The following is a 23,498-nucleotide window of genomic DNA, read 5'->3' as shown; positions in this document are numbered from 1 at the left end:
CTTAATAATAAATAGGTTTGCAAAATTAAAATTACGTTTGTTATTGATTTACAATTAATAGGAGGGAACTTGGGGTTATGTTAGAATTATTGATTTGTCTTTAAAAAAAAATTTAGTTTCATTTGTTTCATTTTATTTTGATTGCATATCGTTAACGTTGGCTATCTGTAGAAATGGCCTGGTATGGATTGTGTGAACTGGCAAATGAAAGGCAATGAAAGTTTAATGATTAATTTAATTTTAAAAGGTTGATGGATATTTGTTATTGTTGCAAGAAAAGTGTGAAACTTTTGTATTTTTGTAAGAATGATTTTTACGGTTAGACAACTGTTAGATTGCAGTCAACCTGGATTTGTTGGTATTTTGTTCCGAATAATACACAAAATAGTCAACAAATTCTTATCAGTAGGCTAAAATCGTATGACGATTCGACCCATTTCAAAGGGTAGTTTTTGTTGACTATACACTACACAAGAAGCTAAGACCATGACTAATTACACACCACATCGTGAATAAGATCTTTGATATCAAATCTGATAATGATATGTCAATGAACATGCATTATCATATTATTATATGCTAAAGAAAGTATTATTAATATATTTTTTATAAAATTTTAATGACATTTGAAATACGGCTTTGTGTAAAAAATGGTTTTATGAATTTATTTATTAAATAGAAAAATAAATAGTAGTATTACATATCTACAAGTAAGACTTATTTTCATACGTTATAATGGTGAAGTATTTATATTATTGTAGGTTTATAAATTCAGAAAACTTTTTAAATTTTTTCGATTGAAAAAAAAAATATTTTTTTATATCTATTTGCAGACATTGCATAGTATCTTTTTGCTTATATCTATGTTATGTTTGTAAAGGTAATATTTTGATATAAGTATCAGGATATTATCATGGTATTATAGGTTTTTTTTAATACTTTATTGTTAATATGGGAATAAGTCTGGACAAATATCTTGTTCATGTATGTGACATGCTCCAAGAAAATTTGATTGGGAGGGATGTTTTGGTATTGGAATTCGGATTGATTTTTAATTAATGGGGAATGAGTATCCCAGTACTTATACCAAATGTTTTTCCTATTTTGTGAAGGGAGGTTTTGCTGGTTCATCTATTAACCGGACAATGTGGTTAAGTCGCCGGATAGAAAGATCCATAGACTAGGATGCGACCATAAAACCGAACTACTAGAGTTTATTGGATTCACAACCCAATACCCTGGGCTGGTAGGAAAATCGTGACGAAAAGATAATCATGATTCATTAATAGAATTCAATGATCTGAGTTTTATACCGAATCAATCGCAATCAATGAGTATTGGTTTAAACACACATAATACACCACACGATTACGTTTATAGAGGGGGGAAAGGGGATAATACCAACAAATTTAGGAGATAGTTTTCAGTTTTATTGGAATAGGGTCCGAGAATACTACATGTATGTGTATGACAATACATTGCGAATTCTCGAGGGGGCGATTGTAACTAGACGCACTAGCTGAACTAGTTAATTTATAAAACTAGCGTCCCGCCCCGTCGTCGCACGGGTAGTTCAACTAATTTAAACAAAATCTTTACAAGTTATACATATGAACCTTCCTCTTAAATCGCTCTATCTATTAGGGAAAATCGCATCAAGGTCCGTTGCGTGGTTTTGAGGATCTGGGCATACATAGGGACAGACATACAGACAGCGGAAAGCGACTTTGGTTTATACTAGGATAACCGATACAGCTGATCGGTCTATAATATTTTAATAAGTTTAAAATCTTGATTATTAAGTACCAATGTTACATATAATAGAATACATGAAAGTAAATACGTATGCATGCAGTAAATCAATATGTAAATAAAAGCAAAAGTATTCTCACGCCAAATTCCAAACAACAAACAAAAACTCTAACCAAATCATGTGTCCAAGTGGGCCGTTAACCAGAAAAAATGATTGCAGACACCAAAGAGAATAGATTGTTAAGAGGATTGTTGTTATGGTAAATTCTAGGATTGTGATCTTATAAAATCAGATACGTAATACAACGTACAATATTTTGTATGTATTAAAAGTGTTTTATATTTGCCTATTAGATATAAACAATAACTATGATTTGTAATTTTTATTATTAACAATTTGATTATGATTATAATTCGTTTTCTACCATCTGTCGACGCAGCATAGAAGCTGAAAATGAAGATTTATAAAGATATTGAAAAGATTTATATATATATATATATAAATTGTTATTATTGGATCGTCATATGATTTTGACCCATGTTATTTCGTTAATATGTGTTAAAATAGGATTTTTATTGTAGTTAAAATAAATGAAATGCATGGAATAAAGCATCGGATATTTATTGGAAAAACATAGATAGCAGTTGTTATGAAATACAAGTTATATTTAATAAATCAGATAGAATTATAAAAGGAGGATGAGATGACCGTGACGTCATTATGTGGTGTTTCATATGAATTCCATATTAGCGGGGCGATTTGACCGTTCTAAAAGGAGAAACTAGCTCGATTGGAGGGATAATACTCTATTGTTAAGTATCAGAGGTGTGGCACCATCTGTTTGAGAGTGATTGTTCCTTGGTTTCCGATGAGCGTTTTTTGCTTAAACTTTGCTTCTCTTATACGAGCCACATAATATCTTTGCAGAAACTATTCAAGTATGGTGCTCGAGTTATTAAAAAAGCACGTCGAGGAATGCGTTTTCTTAATGTGTTGTATGGTTATAAATACCCCTAAACCAAGCGGGGAAGGGATTATTCAATTTTTGTTCGTCGGATTGTCACAATCTCTGGCTAATTCGTAGACGTTAAAACAAAGGTGGTTATTTTGACGGTTGAAAGCTTGACATGACGTAGTTATTATGCTACTTTTTGTCAAACTGGTCAATTGTTATTTTTAGTGTCAGTGCTTACCTATTTTTGTGATTTTTATTGTGTTTTAGAGCCAGATTTGTGTCAGATCGCATGGTCGATCTACCGGAAACGCCTAACCTTGCGGCTGTTAAACAGGCATTTCCGGGAATCCAGTAGAGTGTTAGGTCCAGGTCGCGAGAGGGGCCTGGCGTCAACCTTTTTACCAACACAGGTGACGAATATACCTCTTACGTTCTCTTCAAGGTCTGACAGAGGGATGTGAGGGTCTCACGTGTGGACCATTTGGAGTAATCCAGACTCATTGAAATCTGTTAGTAATTGAAGAAGCGTGGTCTTGTTATGTATATTTATATATTCACATTATATATCTGGATAGGGCGCCTTACTCGTTTGTACCCTTAGCTTCGGCTTAAACAGACGGGGGGAGGCAAGAACACAGACACTAGGGTTTGCATACCTCGGTTTTGTCGGCCGAACGTTTACAGCTTAGATTAGGGTCCCTCTTACACATTCCTCCCTGTAAATCTAGTGGTTCGCTTCTAGTTTTACTTATTAGAATAGGTGAAATTGGGGTAGAGTTAGGGTAGAGTCATTATTTGGGTGTTAAGTTTATTTATTTTCTTTCACACATAGTTCGATTGCGTACAGTATAAAAAAACTTTATAGTGCTAATTGGTTCAAAATACAAAATAAATATCTAGATTCAGTAGCATATGGATGGGTTACTGTGGCTCGTACATTAAATATGATATAAAGGTGTTCACATTTTTTATATTGGGTGAGATAGGGGAACAAAGTTATTTGAGGACATACTAAATAATTTTGTTATAGGGAGCTAGTGACAGGCAGAGCAGTTCACTAGTGACAATTGAGCTTTTCTATAACTGGGTAAATAAGGGTATAAATCATATTTAATAGACGATTGTTTCAGTATTTCATTCATTTAAAGTATATTCAGATGAGTTTCTTGGCGTTTCTTCTCGTCTGAAATTAGGTTACGAAACGCTGGTAAAATAAATATTACATAGTGCATAGGATACCTATTAAAAATAAAAATAAAATAAAATGGGTATTATCTAGATTAGGGACCCGTCTTCATCCGGGCGTGGCAGTAGATAAAGTAAGTTTGTACGTACTATTTTTACATTACATTAATATAATTATTTTCCTTTAGCTAGCTAGGTTAGCGGATGGATATATATAAAAGGAAAATATAAGGTTTAAATTACAAACTAAAAGGACTTACTACTGTCCACGGTAACTGGTCACGGTAGGGCCCGGTAGGAGATAAATTCAAAAAATATATATTTTACTCTTTATTTATCATACAATAGAGTCATAAAAGAAACATAGTAGCAATATTTACAAATTTATTAGAATATTTAGGGATAGTATTTGAAATCCAAATCTAATCAATCTGCACATAAAAGACGATGGGTACTAAGGTTCACAACGTATTTTTAACATTAGACGATCACATGGCCAAATTTATATATTTTATTTAATCTTTTTCAAACAATTCTGGTAGTTATATTAAGTAGTAGTAGTAGTAGAGTAGATTAGAGAGGTACATTTTGGTCTAGGTACTTCAGTGTATGGTGGCGTCGCCTATTTACTGTTTTTACTTTTTACGGTCACTTTTTGATATATGAAGATTCATTTACTTACCTCCACCTTCCATAATTAAAACATTTGACACAAACTAGCAAATACCTAAGGTAGGTAACGTGGGATAAGACTAACATAGTTTATTTTGCTCGGGGCAAGACAAACACTATGTAGTCGAAATAGCGTATATTACAAAACTAAATTACTATTGATTAATCAAATCATTCCGATATATTCCTATATTAGATATAGAGTGCAATACAACAACGCTTTCAGGATGCTGATGCCTGCCTCGTCATTGTAGCGCCTCCGGGATGCTTGCGGAGGCGCAAGTCGACGGCTTTGCGGCCATCATGCGGAAGCGGTGCGCCTCTTTACTTAGCCGCTGGCGGGGCAGCGCTAACAGTATCATGATGGCGTTGTTGGATAGGTGGGACTCCCCTCTGCTGCAGCAGTGGACAAAACTCCACACTGCAGTAAAATAGGTTAATTTATACTTAGGTATGTAGGTTAAGATTAGTTTTGTAATTCTTCTGACACTATTTTATAAGTTAATGTAATATGTAACTAACAACTATGTATTTATGTCCGAAATAAAACTCTTTTATTTATTATTTATATTTATATTTCCTATAAACAAAATAGCACGATTATATATAGCAGCTTAGTTGTTAATGATCGTAGTGAAACTTCCGTAAGTTTGGCATTTCGAGTTAAATTAATTGAAGAATTTTCTTGCCCAATAAAATACCTAATATTAGTTTGTTTACATTCTTTGAAATACCTAAAGATACAGACTTTCTTAAAGATACACTTTCAACTTGAGTGAGTGCGTCTCGGGCGGGCGCATGGGACGCGCAAGGGGACGCGGCGGCGGCTCTGAGTTGAGACAAGCGGGGGGCGGATATACATAGTCAGCCTAGGGTGGTCAGAACTCTAAGTCAGGCCCCGCGCATGATAATCAAATTGGCCTCTTGCCTCCCTGCGACTGAAAAAAATAATCAGCTTTTGTCAGTTCTGTTCCTTATTCTTCAGCCAGACCTCTCTTTAATAAAACGTAACCTCCAACCCACAGAATGTTGGTTCTCGAGATGGTAAAAGGTAAACAGACGAATTTACTTTTAATTTACTGCCTAAACAAAGAGTAGCTATTACTGAGAAATCTTTCGTGTAATATTGGAAAAGAATAGAACAGATTAGAAATAATTTGTTCGTAAGCATCAACACAAAATACAAAATTATACAAAACAGAGAAACAAAAAAACCGGCCAAGTGCGAGTCGGACTCGCGCACCGAGGGTTCCGTACTTTTTTGTATTTGTTGTTATAGCGGCAACAGAAATACATCATCATGAAAATTTCAACTGTCTGTCTATCACGGTTCATAGATACAGCCTGGTGACAGACAGACAGACGGAGAGACGGACAGCGGAGTCTTAGTAATAGGGTCCCGTTTTTACCCTTAGGGTACGGAACCCTAAAAATGAGAGTGCCACGATTCTGGTCTCATCTCGGTATGTTGCTGGCGACTTCCAGCGCTGATGAGACCATCCGGTGAAACAATAGGCTAGATGACAAATTTTAATTAATGGTATCAATCGATCAGGTTTGTTTTTAGGATCTAATGCCTGAATGGGACCCATTGCATTAAAGCAATACAAAAGTCAGAAGTCAGACAGTCCTACTTCACTCGCGAAACGCTCCTAACAAAATGGAGGTATACTGTGATAAAACAACGCATAGTGATTGTGTTTGGGGTTGTTAGAATTGTCTCGATGAGTATTAGTTGCATGTGGAAAGAAAAGTACAGTCAACGATGAAAGCTTGTACCAAAAATGAAATTTTTGCCAAAAACATATTTCCTCGCAAGTGTGTTGAAAAACGTCGAATGAAACACGTGTGCTTTGGTCATTACACACATTGACTTTCTTACTGCGCGCTCGTTTCCAGATCGCGCGCACAATATCGCCTCGGGTGTTATGACCAACATAATAATAAACCATATAATGTACTATTACTGCAATATTGTAAAGAATAAATAAAGGCTTTTTTTATCTATTTATTTAACTAAGGCAGATGACATATATCTAGTTACAAAAGAAGACCATTAAACGCATTTAGTTACGATATGAATAGAGTTGTTGACACTGATACTGTTTTGGTTATCAGTCAATCGGTAAAAATCTGAATTATTCCAAGTGGAACTAAGCCGTGAACAACCTGGTTAAACACTCGTATTTATAATACATGCAATAAACATGCAATAAACAGATAACAATAACAAATGATCTGAGGGTGCCGATTTGAATAATATTTAAAGGAAGACTTCTTAAAGTAATTACGACTAGTATGAAGGTATCGCGGCTGCTCGCGTATCTTAGCTGTATACTTTTGGTTTGTTTACCTATATGATTCTACTAGTTTTAAAGTATTATTTTTATTGACTCTAGAAAAGTATTGTAAGTGATATAATAAAGCTTTTCAATATGTTACCCAATAAGGCCACTCAGCAAGCTTCGTGGCCTTAACAGTAACCGGTACTCGGCTAAAAAGCTCTCCATTATATCACGATTGTATGTATGTATGTATGTAAACACTTTATTGTACATAAGACAGATTACAAACACAATAAAAGAACATAAATATATACAATGTACAAAGGCGGACTTATCCCTATAAGGGATCTCTTCCAGTCAACCTTTGAGCAATTGAGAATGAAACAATAAACAGATCAAGATAGACAAACGAACACTATGAACAGAAAGTAAATTATGGTTCAATTATTACAAACGTAAATAATTAAAACCTGTAATCTAGAATATAAAATAAACATATATATACAATACATATCCATATAAACACAAATATATACCCATAAATACATATATATATATATTATCACAACTAAATAAATAATCTTAGAACTCAACTAAGTACAACACAAGTCATCAGAAAGCCACAACTTATGTAATTTTCCCTTGAGTGATGCTACCGACTGGGACTGTCTAAGGGATAATGGCAACTTGTTCCACAACTGTACAGCGCGCACTGTGAAAGACTTCGCATATGACCGGGTCTTGTTACACGGCACAGCGAGAGTCAGGTTTGCACTCGATCTCAAGCGATGACCACTACCATCTGCCAGATAAGTAAATCTCTCAGAGAGATATGGAGGGTAGGTCGGATTGAATAGGACATTGAACAGTAAGGACAAGACATGCACATCCCTGCGCCGACGGATCCGAAGCCAACCGAGCTGAGAACGGAAGTCGGAGATGTGGTCATATTTCCGCAAACCAAAAATGTAACGGATACACACATTTTGGAGACGCTCCAGCTTGTCAAGTAGTTCCTCTTTGAGGTCCACGAACGCAATGTCACCATAGTCCAGAAGTGGCATCAAGAGGGATCGCGCTATAGTCAGCTTGGTGTGAACAGGGAGGAAGTTTTGGAGACGCTTTAAAGAGTGGAGAGATGCAAATATCCTCCTACTCACCTCAGCCGTATGGGCCGACCAGGAAAGCGTCTCATCCATGGTGATACCCAAATTCCTAACAGTAGAGGAGAAAGAGATGGGAATTCCATCAAAAAGAATGTCGGGTACCACCATGTCTGAGAGCCCACTAATATAATAGGGACTACCGATAACAATTGCCTGCGATTTCTGTGCGTTAACCTTTAAACCGAAGTTACATGCCCATCCGCGAATCAGTTCTAAATCATCATTTATTTGACTGACTAGCGAAGGGACATCATCAATGCCAGCCGCTGCATAGATCTGTAGGTCGTCCGCATAAAGATGGTAAGAGGATTTAAGGGACTCTGTGATACCATTAATGAAGATAGAGAAGAGCAGAGGAGAAAGCACTCCTCCCTGTGGAACACCAGCTAAGAGTTCGCGCCAATCGGAAAACTTGTCATCGAGCATAACACGCTGGCGCCTACCATACAGGTAATCGCGGAACCAAGATAAGCTGTTGTGGGAAAAATTTAAAGATTGAAAGATACCGAGTAAAATATCAAAGTCCACTGTATTAAATGCGCTACTAAAATCTAGAAGAACCAGAATAGTCAGTTTTTTGCTTTCGATATTAAGGCGAATGTCGTCGGTGACTTTAACCAGAGCGGTCACAGTGCTATGCCCGGGGCGGAATCCAGACTGGAAGGGATTCAATAGGAAATTACTATTAAGGTGGGATAGGAGTTGACGGTTAACATGGTGTTCTATAATTTTTGACAGTACAGGGAGAATGGAAATAGGGCGATATTGTGAAAAAGAGATAGGATTGGAGGTTTTAGGAAGAGGGATAACATGTGCGAACTTCCACGCTAAAGGAAAGGTACCCGAGGACAAGGAAAAATTTATGATATCGGATAGGATAGGAGTAATGAAGTCCGCAACGAGCATGAGCATGTCCACGCCCAGATTATCTTCACCGACGGCCTTGGTCTTAATAGATTTAAGGAGGGTTAGTGTTTCTTGCGGCGATATTTTGCTAAATTCAAAATTAGGTAAGTCAGGACGTGCAGAGTTGGCAAGAAGTGACAATGTAGACAGCTTAGTATATGGGTCCAGAGAAACTGAAGATGTACTAAAATGTTTATTGATATCGTCTACATTGACATCACCCAAACAAGTTGGTTGATTTTTGCCCACTCCGAGTGACTTCAAAAATTTCCACAGTTTGGCAGGCGGGCAGTCCTCGATCGAATTATGAATATAACGGCGCCTTGCATCCCTACAGATCTTACAGATCTTACAGATTGTATAAAAGAAAAGAAAGAATGAGAATGAGTGAAAGAAGGCTAACAAAGAGAGTGTATAAGGGAGAGGTAGAAACGGGAGGTGGAAGGGGCAGACCTCGGCGGACTTTCTCTGATCAAATCGGGAAAATCCTGAAGAAAGGCCAGGTCAAGAGCAGCCTAAACCGGCGAGCGTGTATGAGGAATGTTATGAAAGTGAAGGAAGCGAAAGAGGTATGTCAGGATCGTAGCAAGTGAAAATCCGTGGTCTCTGCCTACCCCTCCGGGAAATAGGCGTGATTATATGTATGTATGTATAAAATACTATTTGCAATAACTCAAAAACAGCTGGGCAGATTATGATGGCTATAATAATAGTTTTCATTGAAATGATTTATGTATCCATAGCTACGGAGCAAAGCCGCGGACGGCCAGACAGACGGACATGGCGAAACTATAAAGGCTCCGTCACACACGCGCGTTTTGCGGGCGGAGCGTGAGCGGAGCGCGATGAGAGCGCTCCCGTCGCGCCGGCGTCCGCTCACGCTCCGCCCGCAAAACGCGCGTGTGTGACGGAGCCTTAAAGGCTTCCTAGTTGACTACGGAACCCTAAAACACTTTCAATTCGTCGTTGCGTGCGCCTTGAAGTGTGTAACTATTCCAAATTTAAAATCGATAGCGTTAAGGAGTTCCCGAGATATTTTAGCGATGTGACCGACAGACAGTGGACAGACAGACGGACAGAGTCGCACCATAAGGGTTCCGTTTTACCTGTTTTCTACGGAACCCTAAAAATTAAGCCCGAATATTGACATTCATCAATATCATCATAATTGTTATAATTTACTTGTCAAATAAGACACTTATTCATACTTATCTATATGATACGTATCGGTAACAAAATCAGTAAACATAAGTAGGTAATCTAAAACAAAAAAAAAAACAAATCACGGTTTATTAAAAACCATTGATAATGCGTGATGATTAATCTGTAGTATGTTTCCACAAATAATACCTATCATTCGTAGCCTTTAAAATTTTCCCTGTTTTTCAGCTGATGGATAGTAGTGATGACTATTGCATATACTTCGCCTTCTTGGCGGCAGCAAGTTATGCAAAACAATAAAAAAATACCTACGCGTTTTTTTTCTTTTGCGTTCTAGTAGACAATTTTACCGCTAATATTTAAATGAAATTGTTTTAAATGTGCATTTGTGTAGTTCAATTTGCAATTCAAAATTATTGGAATTTGTTAATAATGTTTAATTGTTATTATTTTTTATAGATTTTATACAAATAAAACTGCAAAATATATCAAATATCGTCTATTGTTTTTTTTTAATAGGCGTATATTGGCAGAATGACATAACGAACCAAAAAGCAAATGTTATTGCTTAGTTTTTTCAATGGCTGTGTGCCAAGATGCTGTGTCGCAAGTATATTATGTGAAATGGAAATTAAAAAAGAGCCACTTCCCGGCCTAGGCCTGCAACTTTGTATGAAATTTCATTAGACCCCTCTTCTAGCCGCGCCCGAGACGTGATACTTCCCAGCCTAAGTAATATCAATATTTCATTACATGTTTGAGAAAATATCTATTTCTTATCTCTCTGTGAAAGCATTTCCCTAAACAGTCATAACTATATTGGCCAATAAAACGTAATCTTACTCAATATAGATATCAAGTTTCCTCACCTTAATCCCCATGATCTTGATTCCCTAGATAACGTTTTTCATATATAAACGTAGCCTATTTATTACTCTATTAGTTGGCATTACTTTATCATCAGATTCATCAACATAATTATACTTAGCCTTTGAAAATGTCTTTGTTTCTGAAATTTGTGTATGGATTTTTTTTGCTAACCGTTTTAGTGGAGGGCCACGATAGTAAGTAATTACATTTATTGTGGTAAATCTTTGTCCATCTTATACCTTCAAACGAGCAATTCTTGTATATATGTATATATATATTTATATTTCGGGGATCTCGGAAACGGCTCTAACGATTTCGATGAAATTTGCTATAGGTATGGGGGTTTTTGGGGGCGAAAATTCGATCTAGCTAGGTCTTATCTCTGGGAAAACGCGCATTTTTCATCAGCAAAGCTCGGTCTTCCAGATATTCTTTGATTAATCATGGTAAACAATAGATATAGCTCATTAAATGTTAGTGGTTTAAAAAAATGCCAACTAAAATATATGCAAAATTAAACAGGTTGAAAAAATGATACATTTAGACGTTAAAATACCTTTGTGTTTATTAGAACGTATTGATTTTATAAAAATAAGTATAGAAGAATTTTGAGATCCGTTTTTCTGTACCTACATGTACACGTGGCGCCAACTGGTGAGTACAAAAACAGCCCTCATTGCAGGCATAAGTACGAGGGCGCAGAGGCCGCGGCATTCCTTGACTTCGACATTATAACCCAGCATTATATCATGCTTGTATCGATAGTCCGTGCTTACATTGCGATTAATCAATCGCGGATTAATGTCTTCTCAAGACTGACAACTGGCAGCACTGGTCAGGTTAACGCTACGGATGGAGTTATAGAGAAAATTACAGTAGATCGTACAAAGAATGACACACTAGAACGATCCGAGTCTCAGGGCCTACCGCGAACCACGTTCGACTTGTTGCCTCTGTCGCACTTGTAAATTCAGTCAATCAATCAATCCATACTTCCATACTTAATGTTATAAATGCGAAAGTCTGTCTGTCTTTCTTTCTGTCTGTGTGTTCCCACTTCAGGCTTTAACCGCTGAATCGATTTAGATGAAATTTGGCATAGAGATAGGTTGAGTCCTGAGAAGGACATAGGATAGTTTTTATCCCGAAAATCGTCCCTTAAGAAATTAAAAGCGGGGTGTAATTGAGATAATTAATGAAGTGGCTGCTAATTTGTGTGCATAATATGCTCAAATTGAATTGCTATGAGAATTTTTCCAGGCGCTATACTTACTTTAGCTGCTGTTACTAAGTCCACGCAGACGAAGTCGCGGGCAAAAGCTAGTTCAATATATTAAGTGGACAGGGAGGTAACACGTCGAATGTGGTTAGCGGTAGGCCCTCTGGGCCGAAGTTTCCGATCACAGAAATAAATATACCATAGAAGACGCAAATGTATCTACTTCGCGTTCGAACCCCGACCAAGCGTCGACGTTGACCGTCGCTCTTTACAGTCCACGCGCGTCAGTTGTTGCAACCGGACGTCCGTGAAATCTTGAAAAATGCCTCGTTGCGTGATAATTAACTGCAACAGCCCAAAAATTGCAAGTACCCAAAGGCAGGACATATTTCATATCGCTACTAAGTAATTTTAAAATTATATTATGCGTAAATTCTTTTTAAAACTGTTTTTAGGGTTCCGTACCCATAGGGTAAAAACGGGACCCTATTACTAAGACTCCGCTGTCCGTCTGTCCATCTGTCTGTCTGTCACTCATGAACCGTGATAGCTATAGACAGTTGAAATTTTCACAGATGACGTATTTCTAATCTGTTGCCGCTATAACAACAAATACTAAAAAGTACGGAACCCTCGGTGCGCGAGTCCGACTCGCACTTGACCGGTTTCTTTAAGTATTCAAAGATGTGATTCCAATAGTTCCGACACTTCGTTTTCTATGACGGCTGATCGGTGATCACGTGATACTTTGGAAATGGAAAACTTAAGTGTCGGACGCCTCGCCCCGGATCCGGGCCGTTCTCAATTAATGGTATTTACGAGTAGTTAAGATGTGCACGTTGCGAAAAGTTTCCAAAAAGTTGGCAAAGTTCTTGGAAATTTCAGAATAATTGCACAGGAAACATTATTTCCGAAATGGAAAATTTCGATTCCTATACCAAAGTATAAGTTTCCGAAACTTTTCCATGTGGAAATTTTGCAATTTAGGAAACTTTCCCACGGCACATCATCTTTATCAATAATTATTTTACAACGTTTTGTATGACATTAAGCTGCATTTTATAAGGCAGATAAGGCAGTAGTGCAACCGGAAAAACACCATGATTGTGACTTGTGACGCACTGTAACTTGTTATTTGTTATTTACGTACCTATTACTAGGAGGATTTTCCACTTCAGTTTTAATGATGTCATCAATAATGAAGTGCCTATATTTAAATCAAAGTATTTTGTTTACTTTTTATATCTACTTAGCTGTACGTAAATTCTCTATCCGTACTAATTATTATAAAAGTGAAAGTTGTCTGTCTGTTACCTATTCACGCTTAAACCGCTGAACCGATTTGGTTGAAATTTGGTATAGAGATAGTTTGAGTCCCGGGGAAGGACATAGGATAGTTTTTATCCCAGAAATCATCCTTTAAAGGGGTGAAAATGGGGGTGGAAGTTTGTATGGGGAATTAATAAAAAGCAGATTGGATAAAAATAAGGTACCCAAATTACTAACTCCACGCAGACGATGTTGCGGGCAAAAGCTAGTATATTTATATACGTACATAAATGCGTGTGTCCTAACTTGATACTACAAATAAAATACAAATTATTTATTTGTCAGTAATGTCAGTATACAGGGAATGTAGATGGTGACATGAAATTTGTTGTACAGTATACTCGACACAATTAAGCATGCAAAACAAAAGCTAAAAAGTAGAAATTTGCACATCTGGTTTCATCTACTTACATTGTATGTATGTATATTGTGTACAAGAAATAATGACTATTTTGAGAAATTCAAGTTAAAAAGGGGTTGAAAGTTTGTATCGTATAAAAAGAAGTTGAAACTTGTTAGAAATACATTCTATAATATTAGAATCAGCGAGCAACATGGCGCATGATCATATATTACTGGTCTGGGCTTACATAGTTTTTTAGCGATGTTTAGAAAAAACACACTTGTTCTCGGCCCGTCTCTGGGTCTCTCGACGAGTGTGTACAGCCGTCCTGCAACGTATTTGTTCGCCACACCGTACTTAGCCTACTGTATGCACTGCTCCCGGTCTCAAGCAACCGCATCGTAAATCATATCCCAATTTAGATCGGTATAATTCGGTACATTGAGCAATCCCGTCACTGGCCTACTGGAGGGTGCATGAAATGTGGCCAGGGTTATCCAGGCGGGCTCATTCGGTTATTAACCCTTATCTTGTCATTGTAACACCCGTGATACATTAAAAAATCTAGCGGGTTAAGTTCATTCTATGTCGTGCACGTGCAAAAAATGCCCCCTCAGCAAGCTTAGTGGGCTTAACACGGTACTCGACTGAAAAGCTCTTCATTATATCACGATTGTATAAAATACTATTTTATTTGTTTTCAGAAGTCGTAGTCTGCTACTACGGTACTTGGGCCACCTACCGCTCCGGCGCAGGAAAGTTCTCCGTATCGGACATCAATACGTCACTATGCACACATCTCGTTTACACTTTCGTCGGGATCCAGAGTGATGGCTCGGTGGTCTCGCTGGATCCGTATCTTGATCTGGCTGATAACTATGGACTTAGTAAGATTGTGCTACTGTTTTTATTTGTATCGATAATCCACCTAATGGCAAGGGATTCTATCTAGTCTACACCTTTGTTGGGATCAAAAATTATGACAACGTTGTCTCGACCCATATCTTGATCCAATGAGGATATAATAAGATAGAGGATGACGATGATGAGGACTGTCATAGTAAATTTTGTAACCACTGTAAATTCACTGCCATCTATCGACATACTTTAAAACTAAAAATGAAGATTTAAAAAAATACATTAAAATGTATTTAAATATGGATAATTTTTTTTTATTTGCATTAATTATTTTTATATGATTTTGACCCATGTCCTTTCACTGGTATGCGTTAAAATTATAAATAACAAAAGAAACAGTCAACGCCCTCTATACGAGTATAGGCCAAAACTAGTGGCGCCATCTGATCGAGAATCAAATTTTCGTGGATTTTCGAGGCACGTTTTTTCCTTAGACTGTATCCATCTATTACGGAGTTATATCTATCTTTGCTATAAGTACCTGTACGATTGTCGTACTTACCTCCATTTAACTTAAAATTTAATATAATTAGTTTTAATAACAAAACTTCCGTGAGACACAGACATTAAATATAATAATAACGGGTCACTCACGTATTTTAAGTTGAAAAACGCTCGACATGTTTCACTCCGTACCGACGCTCCTCGGTACGGAGTGTCGAGCGTTTTTCGACTTAAAATACGTGAGTGGCCCGTTATTAATATGTTTAATAATTAGTTTTCTTAAATTTCAATCACGCAGTTATAAAAATACTTCTTTCTCTTAGATAATTTTAATAAATTCAACGCATTGAAGCAGCAGAACGCCACGTTGAAAACTATTCTCGCCGTGGGTGGCTGGAATGAGGGATCCGCTAAATATTCTACGGTAAGTATTTTTGGTGTTTCTTATTAAACGTGAATACGTCTTTGTCTGTGGTTTTCTATTATAAAGGCTAGTAAGTCTTTTTTTAGATAATAGCGTAGGTATATATATTCTTTATTTTTTTATTTATTTAGTTTTGACTCTTTGATAAAAACTTTAGTGGTTTTATATTTCAAAATAATTGTTTTTAAACTTAATGAGATCCAGTCCTTTAGAATTATATTTGGGTTATGCTGATTAAAATAAACTTGAATGTTTTTTTGTCTTTAATTGGGATTTTGTATTTATTTCACCCGTAATGAGCAGCTCCTTAAACCAGCCAAATTTTATCAAAAAAGTAAAACAACCACAAAATAAATATCGAACCGAGTATGACCAATTTCTTAATTCACCCTGCTTTTATATACGAACAGCAGAGGTGATTTCGGCTAGAATAAATGGCAGACCAGCGATTATTTCGCAGCTATAACCTTGTTACATTACACGGGGTGAGATCCTGAATTTGGGCCGTTGTTACGAAAAGCTGGTTTTGATGCATCTAACGAAACCGCAATCCGTAAAACGGAGCGTATACGTCCATTGTTCAAATTATTTTGCCGAGAGATTATGTATAATAGCCTCTACAAACATCAGCTATAATCATATGCAATTTGCTATACATTCCGGCATTTTAACGATCGATGGAATTCGTTGCTCCTACTTAGCCGGCAGTTATCTAAAATCGCAAGACATTTAATTGAAACGTTTTAAGAAGCCGTAACTGAGGCAGTAGCCCTATGATAATCGTTTCATCAACTACGCAATATATCGGGATGTTATAGTTGAAATCTTATAAACTGACCGTTTACCACTCGAGAGCTTATCTAAGGTGAACAATGACATGGGTCTCTTTTAGAGTTTTGAATGATTCACGGTTAGTTTCACTAGACTTATATTGACCGGGATATAGACCGTGATTACCTTTTGTATTGTTTATGAGCTCCCGATATCTCGACTCAGTTACATGTCAAGATGTATGTATGTATGTAAACACTTTATTGCACATAAGACAGGTTAAGATATACAATTAAACAAAGATAAAAAAAGTATACAATGTACAAAGGCGAACTGAAGATGCATGTAACTTGAGAAACAGCACTTCAGCAGCTTTCGCACTTACATACTAGATAGAACGTGACAGGCATAGTGACAGTCGATAAAAATGCAACCGTGCTAAGCCCGCAGATAATGATAATATTTACCTGACCAACAATTTTAACAGATGGCAGCCTCCGCCACCTTACGAAAGACCTTCATCACCACTGCCAGAGATATGCTCCTGAACCACGGTTTCGACGGTTTAGACATAGACTGGGAGTACCCGAACCAGCGTGATACCACTCAGGGGTCTGCTGATGTGAAAAACTTTTCTTTGTTACTAAAAGAATTGAGAGAAGAGTTCGATAAACATGGATTGTTGGTTACTGCAGCTGTTGCGGCTGTGAAGCAGAGTGCATCGATGTCTTACGATATTCCAACAATGTCGAAGTAAGATTTTATAAAATTCATAATGTTTATTAAGACAGTAAAAATAATAATACAAACTAGGTATAAATAAACTTAAAATAAAGGCCCTATAAATAAAACACGTCCTCCAAGTCACTGCCGATGGGCAGTGTGCCCAGAAGGCTGGCTGTATTGCCACGTTGAATGGCAATGCTAATGCGTTGAGCAAAATACTGGCCAGCTTTCTGATCCCTTGTGGCGTCTATAAGGCGCGCCGCTATCTCTTTGTATACCCGGCGCGCGCTTGGCCCCCACGGCCCCAGCGTTTCGACCCCAAACGCCTCAAAAATATAACTGCTGCCAAGGGTGGCATATTTGCGGCGTTTGAGGTCTTCTGCCATGATTAGATTTTATTATTAAAACTTCGTGACTGAAATTTTCATGACCGTAAAACGACCCAATATACTTACTCCAATACTACAACTATTGTCCATAATCCATTAGTAACACTTAATTAAGTTTTAATACCAATCTTCTTTTTGGTGTTGCCTTGAGTTTTCTGTCCTTTTGTGTAAATGTGCCGTAGAACTGCGTCTTTTCAAACTTACAAAATTTTATCAAAATCTGTCAAAAAGAATTTAATTAAACAAAAATCGTCCCATTTAGGGATATTTCAGATAATCGTTTCATGCGGAAAAAATCAATTTTCCAAATTGAACGTTATTACAATTTACATCTGTTTTATTTAAAGCCCTGTAAATATTAGTATAAATATAAAACCGGCACTCTTTGTTTAGGTCTCACCAAGCACTTATGTAAATGTATTACAAGGGCTTATAAAAAGCTCGAGGCGCGGAACAAGATGTAACTAACTGCGGATTATCCCTTTCCTTTTGTGCCTGAACAACGAGTCTACAGGCAAATTATACACTTTCTCTAAACAACTTCCAAAAAATTTGTCTTCCTTTTTGTAACTGTATTGATTTTCACTAGACTTATATTGACCGGGATATAGACCGTGATTACCTTTTGAATTGTAATCACGGTCTATACCCCGGTCAATATAAGTCTAGTGAAACTAACCGTGAATCATTCAAAACTCTGTATTGATGTTGTTAGGTATATCAAAACTTATCTTTCTTTAAGTTTAAGCTACCTTTTGTTGATAATCCATTCCACCCTGACTGGATTAGGATTGGGTCTACGGAGCTGGCATTGTCGCCATAGTCTTTCAATTGATACTAGGGCAACCTACGGGACATTACTCTCATATATTTCTTCTACAGGTACGTCGACCTCATCAGCATCATGACATACGATATGTATGGCGCCTGGGATTCGGTTACAGGACACAATGCACCTCTTCACGAAGATAAGGATAGAATAAATGCTGTCGATGCCGCTTTGAAATATTGGCTAACACAAGGTTTGTATTTAATTTTTAGCAGCTCACGCCGAACATAGACCTCGTGACACATACTTACATGGCTGTGACAAAGTGTTCAAGTGCCACCATCGTGCCATCAACGTAAAATTATTATGGAGAATGTCATAGATACTTAAACTACTCGAATTTAAAATTTGTATTTATTTGAAAGAATTGAGTTTCTGAGAGAGAGATATACTACGTAAACTTATAACTAACATCCCTTTTTACGTCGTTCTGGGGTTAAAAGTAGCAATGTTCAAGTTTCAGAACATTTTCAAAATTTCATGAGAAACTTCTCATGCAAGTTTCCACTTAGAAAGGTTCTGTTCAGATTAGGGATTATTACTCAAAGTTCTTAACTGTTGACGACTGTTTCATTAACATTTAGGGTGCTTTGGGTTAAGATTGAACGGGTTTTTCATGCCGGATAAGATGAAAAGTCGCTCGTAATGCTTCGGCATACGGACGATTTTTTTGTCTTAGCCCTCTTGAAAACCCCCCACGCACCCCGTTCAATCTTACCCCAACGCACCCTACGTCACTATTTGCGTTGGCGTCTTTTTCATGTGTCATAGAAATCGAAACTAACTGTAAGGTTTGGCAATAATCGTGCAGAAAAAAATACCAAGAAAATTACAAGGGCACTTTGCAATTTTTGAATACTCTCTTTGGCACATTGCTATAGGTAGTTAAAAGTAACAGTGCCCGTTCACATAATAAAGTGTTTTTATTTCAGGCTGCCCGCCCGAAAAGCTTGTCCTGGGCTTACCCCTCTACGGCAGGACTTTTACCTTAACTGACGCTAATGCCAATGGGGTAGGTGCTCCAGCGAGCGGAGCTGGTATAGCTGGACAATATACTGCTACAAATGGCTTAATAGGGTACAACGAGGTACGTTGGCTCGGTATAATACCATCTTTTTTACAATCCTTTATTTAACGTATGTATGTATGTATGTATGTTTGGGTCTAATCTTGCAAGCTAAATAAGACCCACTTATTTTTCGATTGAACTAAAACTTCACATACTATGAAAGTTGGGTGATTATATATAAAAATCATTAAGGATCCTAAATAACAGTCCTTAAACATTTTTTTTACAGTTCTGCAACAAACTAAAAACGGAAACCTGGGACGTCCTTTACGACTCCATAGCTCAAGTACCATATGCAGTCCAAGGCAAAAACTGGGTATCCTACGATGACCCTAATTCCTTAGCCAAGAAGGTCGAATATGCCATGAATCTAGGCATCGCCGGTGCCATGGTTTGGAGCATCGAAACTGATGACTTTCACGGAAAATGTGGAGAGGATTTTGCTTTACTAAGGGCTATTAATAATGCCATAGCTGGAAGTCCTTCCACTTCAACTAGTACATCAACAATTACTCCAAGTACCACAGTCTCTACAACCGCGTCTACTAAGCCTAGTACTATGGCTTCTACGTACCCATCTACTACTACTTCTAGTACTACGGTTTCTACAACTAAAGCGCCTACAAGCTCTACGTCTAGTCCTACAACGACATCTACTGTAAAAACAACGACAACAACAGGTAACAGGGTCCGTTAAAAAGCGTTAATTTCAGTTTTTCAGTTTTATTTTGATTCTGCTCATAAAAGCGTTGTAATACCAACTCATTTTCTAATTACAGCACCAACGCCATCTGCATTGTGCACTCAAGAAGGTCCAATAGCCAACCCCGACGACTGCTCCACATTCTTCATCTGCGTTATGGGAGGCTACGGCCTGGAAACCAGACTCATGGAGTGCCCTAACGACCTAGTGTGGGATGACACTAACAAATACTGTAATTATAAGTACCTTGTCACATGTTAAGCTTGAAAACACTGGTTAATTTTGAAAATTTAAAATAGTTTCTAAATCAGAAGCAATTATAAGCGTCGCCATTCACATATTGTGCTCAATTAAAATTGTATGAATGGCTTTGATTTGCCGCTCGCCGCGCCGCCGATCGCGCGCGTCCAGTCACAAAAACCTTTTGTTTTATAGAAAATAGCGTTTTTCAAGATTACTTTGTTTCCCCGTGTTAACTTGCACCTATATTGTAAACTCGTTTGAAACATTAAATAAATCTCTATTTAATTTTATAAGTAAGTATTTACCTACCTTTAAGGGGAAGCTTAACAACTGTATTTACAAGAAGACCCTGCTAAAAGTGTTTGGTATATTAAATATAATACTTTGGTCATAAATATTGTCAGTATTTCTAAATGCCAATTTACGACTTTGGCAAATATGTCAAAATGATCTTTGTCTCAATCTCTTATATAAAAAAAATTGTATGAAGGAATCAATTATCATTTAAACTCGATTAATATTTTTCTATGGTTCGTGATATTCAATATTATTTTTGAATCTGATTGGTTTTTTATTAATTGGTGTATTAATCATTATAAAAATTACAAAATGTATACAATATGTAATTCTATTTGTTTTACATGAAAAGGCTATCCATTAATCAGCCTTTACACGACTCTATAGTCAGTGCAGTGGCGTAGCTAGGCGAGAGCGAAGTGGGTCGTCGTGCACGGCCTCACGCCCCAAGGGGGGCCTCGCGCGAGGCCCCTTCGGGCACAGTGAAAGAAAAGGGCCTCGCAGATGCTATTTCGCCCACGGATAGCTTAGTTCACACTACGCCACTGTATAGGTGCGTTCCACTAGTGGGCCTGGGTGCCTTCTCTTGCCATGTCTTCTTTTAATATATCTCAACACAATAGAGTTAAGTTAACAAGGCAGCCTTATTCATAATTCATAATTCATTTATTGTCTGTAGAACATGGGTATATACAATGATGGAACATAGATATGGAATCACCATGGTCTTGCCATTAGGCGTACAAACAGTTAAACTTATAACTACTTACTACTACTTAAAACATAAGTCATGCAAATTACAATATATTTACATATAAGTTAACAAAAGCGGTCTCATATGTAATATTTATTACGCTATAATGTTAAAATTTGTCACAGAGGTACTCTTGAATGGAGTAGTAGGCTTTTTTTGATAAAAAGTCATGCAAAATTTTCTTAAAATGTTGTAAATTATTACAGTCTAAGATGGATTTTGGGAGTTTATTATATAGTTTGGGTGCCATTCCATATACACTTTTGGAAAGTAAGGCCGTTTTATATGGTTTCGCGTATATTTCTCCTTGATGTCTAATGCTATTAAGTTTTGTATATTGACCTATGTTAAGTTTTACGTGTATAGCTACTTCATAGATGAAAAGGCAAGGCAAAGTTAATATTTGATGTTTTGTGTACAGGGGTTTACATGGCTCTAAAGGTTTTTTATAACATGCTGCTCTAAGACATTTCTTTTGTGCTCTAAAAGCTCTTTCTCTATCTGTGGAGTTTCCCCAGAATATAACTCCATACCGTAAAGTGGACGTTACATATGCGTGATACGCTGTAAGCACAGTAGCCTGATTAGCTACTTTCCTTAGGTTATATAAAGCGTAGGAATATTGGTCTAGTTTACTACATACTATATCGATTTGATTCTTCCATGTCAATTTATTGTCTAAATGTAATTCTAAAAAGCGCGTCATTTCAGTTTTGTCAATCTGTGTATTCTTATAATTAATATTTAAATCAATTGTGTTATTAACTCTTTGTCTAAAATGCATTATTTTTGTTTTAGATAGATTAATTTTTAAATTATTTTTGTCTATCCATTCAATTATTCGTTCAAGCGTTCTATTAATGTTCAATTGGTACGTCTCTAAATCTGAATCTTCTCCTGAGATAATTACTGTGCTGTCATCAGCAAAGAGTATCATAGGATAGTCAACGGCTAGTGGGAGGTCATTAATATATACGTTGAACAGTAAGGGACCTAAAACGCTACCCTGTGGTACCCCGCGTATTATTTCTTGTGTATCTGATGACCCTTAATGAGTGATTTACAGTATCAACAACATTTTACAAGCGCAAATATAAGACGACCGGTCTGGCCTAGTGGGTAGTGACCCTGTCTGTGAAGCCGATGGTCCTGGGTTCGAATCCCGCTAAGGGCATTTATTTGTGTGATGAACACAGATATTTGTTCCTGAGTCATGGATGTTTTATATGTATTTAAGTATTTGTATAAGTATTATATATATTATCGTTGTCTGAGTACCCACAACACAAGCCTTCTTGAGCTTACCGTGGGACTTAGTCAATTTGTGTAAGAATGTCCCTATAATATTTATTTATTTATTTATTTAAAAATATCGATTGATGAACTCATCTGGGCAATTCTCTCAGACTCACCCTACACAAAACACATGAAATAAGACATTCTTACACTATTATACATATATCTTATTCAAGTGTCCAACCTCCTATCAAAACTATACAATACATATTCCTTTAATAATAGCCGCAACCTTGACGAGGGATATTAGATATAAAATCCGCATACTCGGGCGCCCATAAAAGTGTCATTTTCACGTCATCGCGCGGAAAGGCTGAGGGTCTATTGTTATGGTAAATTCTATGCCATTCAATAGATGTAGAAAAAAATGTGGTTTTAATGTAAAGCCACAGGGCAGATGTTGACGAAGGATAGGATGTTAATATTTTGCCTATTTTTGAGAAGTCTAGGCTAGGCTAGATGACAATGCGGTATTCCTAAGCTCTTAACCTTTTCAGAAGCTGTCACTCAGACAGACGCCACGTCACCGAAGTGTCGAAACTTAAATTGAATTTTATGCATATGCGCGTAGGTCTATGTTGCTCTGTGGCTGAAAAATAAGTGCATTCCCGTTGCCAGGGAGGTTTTGGAATTATACTGAGCAACTTTTACTATGGGACCAACCACGAAATCGCAAAAAAATTACCCTGCCATAGAAAATGGACCAGCCAAAATGTATGAAACAGCCAAATTTTTTTTCGCGATTTTTGGTCCCATAGTAAAAGTTGCCTAGTATTATCCCAAAACCTCCC

At 37.0% G+C, this 23,498-nt stretch overlaps 2 protein-coding genes across 2 annotated transcripts in view; one reads left to right on the top strand and one right to left on the bottom strand.

Moving 5' to 3' along the window:
• The window catches only part of LOC134755272 (uncharacterized), a 234,927-nt gene that overhangs the window by 97,557 nt on the left and 113,872 nt on the right, over positions 1 to 23,498 (bottom strand). The window lies entirely within an intron of this gene.
• Positions 11,015 to 20,923, top strand: LOC134754652 (probable chitinase 2). Its single transcript, XM_063690996.1, has 8 exons — positions 11,015 to 11,147; positions 14,549 to 14,731; positions 15,530 to 15,630; positions 16,889 to 17,154; positions 18,399 to 18,538; positions 19,278 to 19,432; positions 19,644 to 20,094; positions 20,194 to 20,923. Exons 1-8 carry the CDS (start codon positions 11,081 to 11,083, stop codon positions 20,376 to 20,378), a joined length of 1,548 nt encoding a protein of 515 aa, XP_063547066.1. The 5' UTR covers positions 11,015 to 11,080; the 3' UTR covers positions 20,379 to 20,923.

Source organism: Cydia strobilella, chromosome 2 (assembly GCF_947568885.1).
Source record: "Cydia strobilella chromosome 2, ilCydStro3.1, whole genome shotgun sequence".
NCBI classification, from domain to species: Eukaryota; Metazoa; Arthropoda; class Insecta; order Lepidoptera; family Tortricidae; genus Cydia; species Cydia strobilella.
This window is presented reverse-complemented; position numbering and strand designations above follow the sequence as displayed.

Bases quoted from the DNA above. Each gene is read 5' to 3' on its own strand.
- LOC134754652 (XM_063690996.1), top strand. From the start codon at position 11,081: ATGTCTTTGTTTCTGAAATTTGTGTATGGATTTTTTTTGCTAACCGTT. The intron at 17,155-18,398 runs GTAAGATTTTAT...TTTCTTCTACAG, and splicing joins GATATTCCAACAATGTCGAA to GTACGTCGACCTCATCAGCA. The intron at 20,095-20,193 runs GTAACAGGGTCC...TTCTAATTACAG, and splicing joins AAAAACAACGACAACAACAG to CACCAACGCCATCTGCATTG.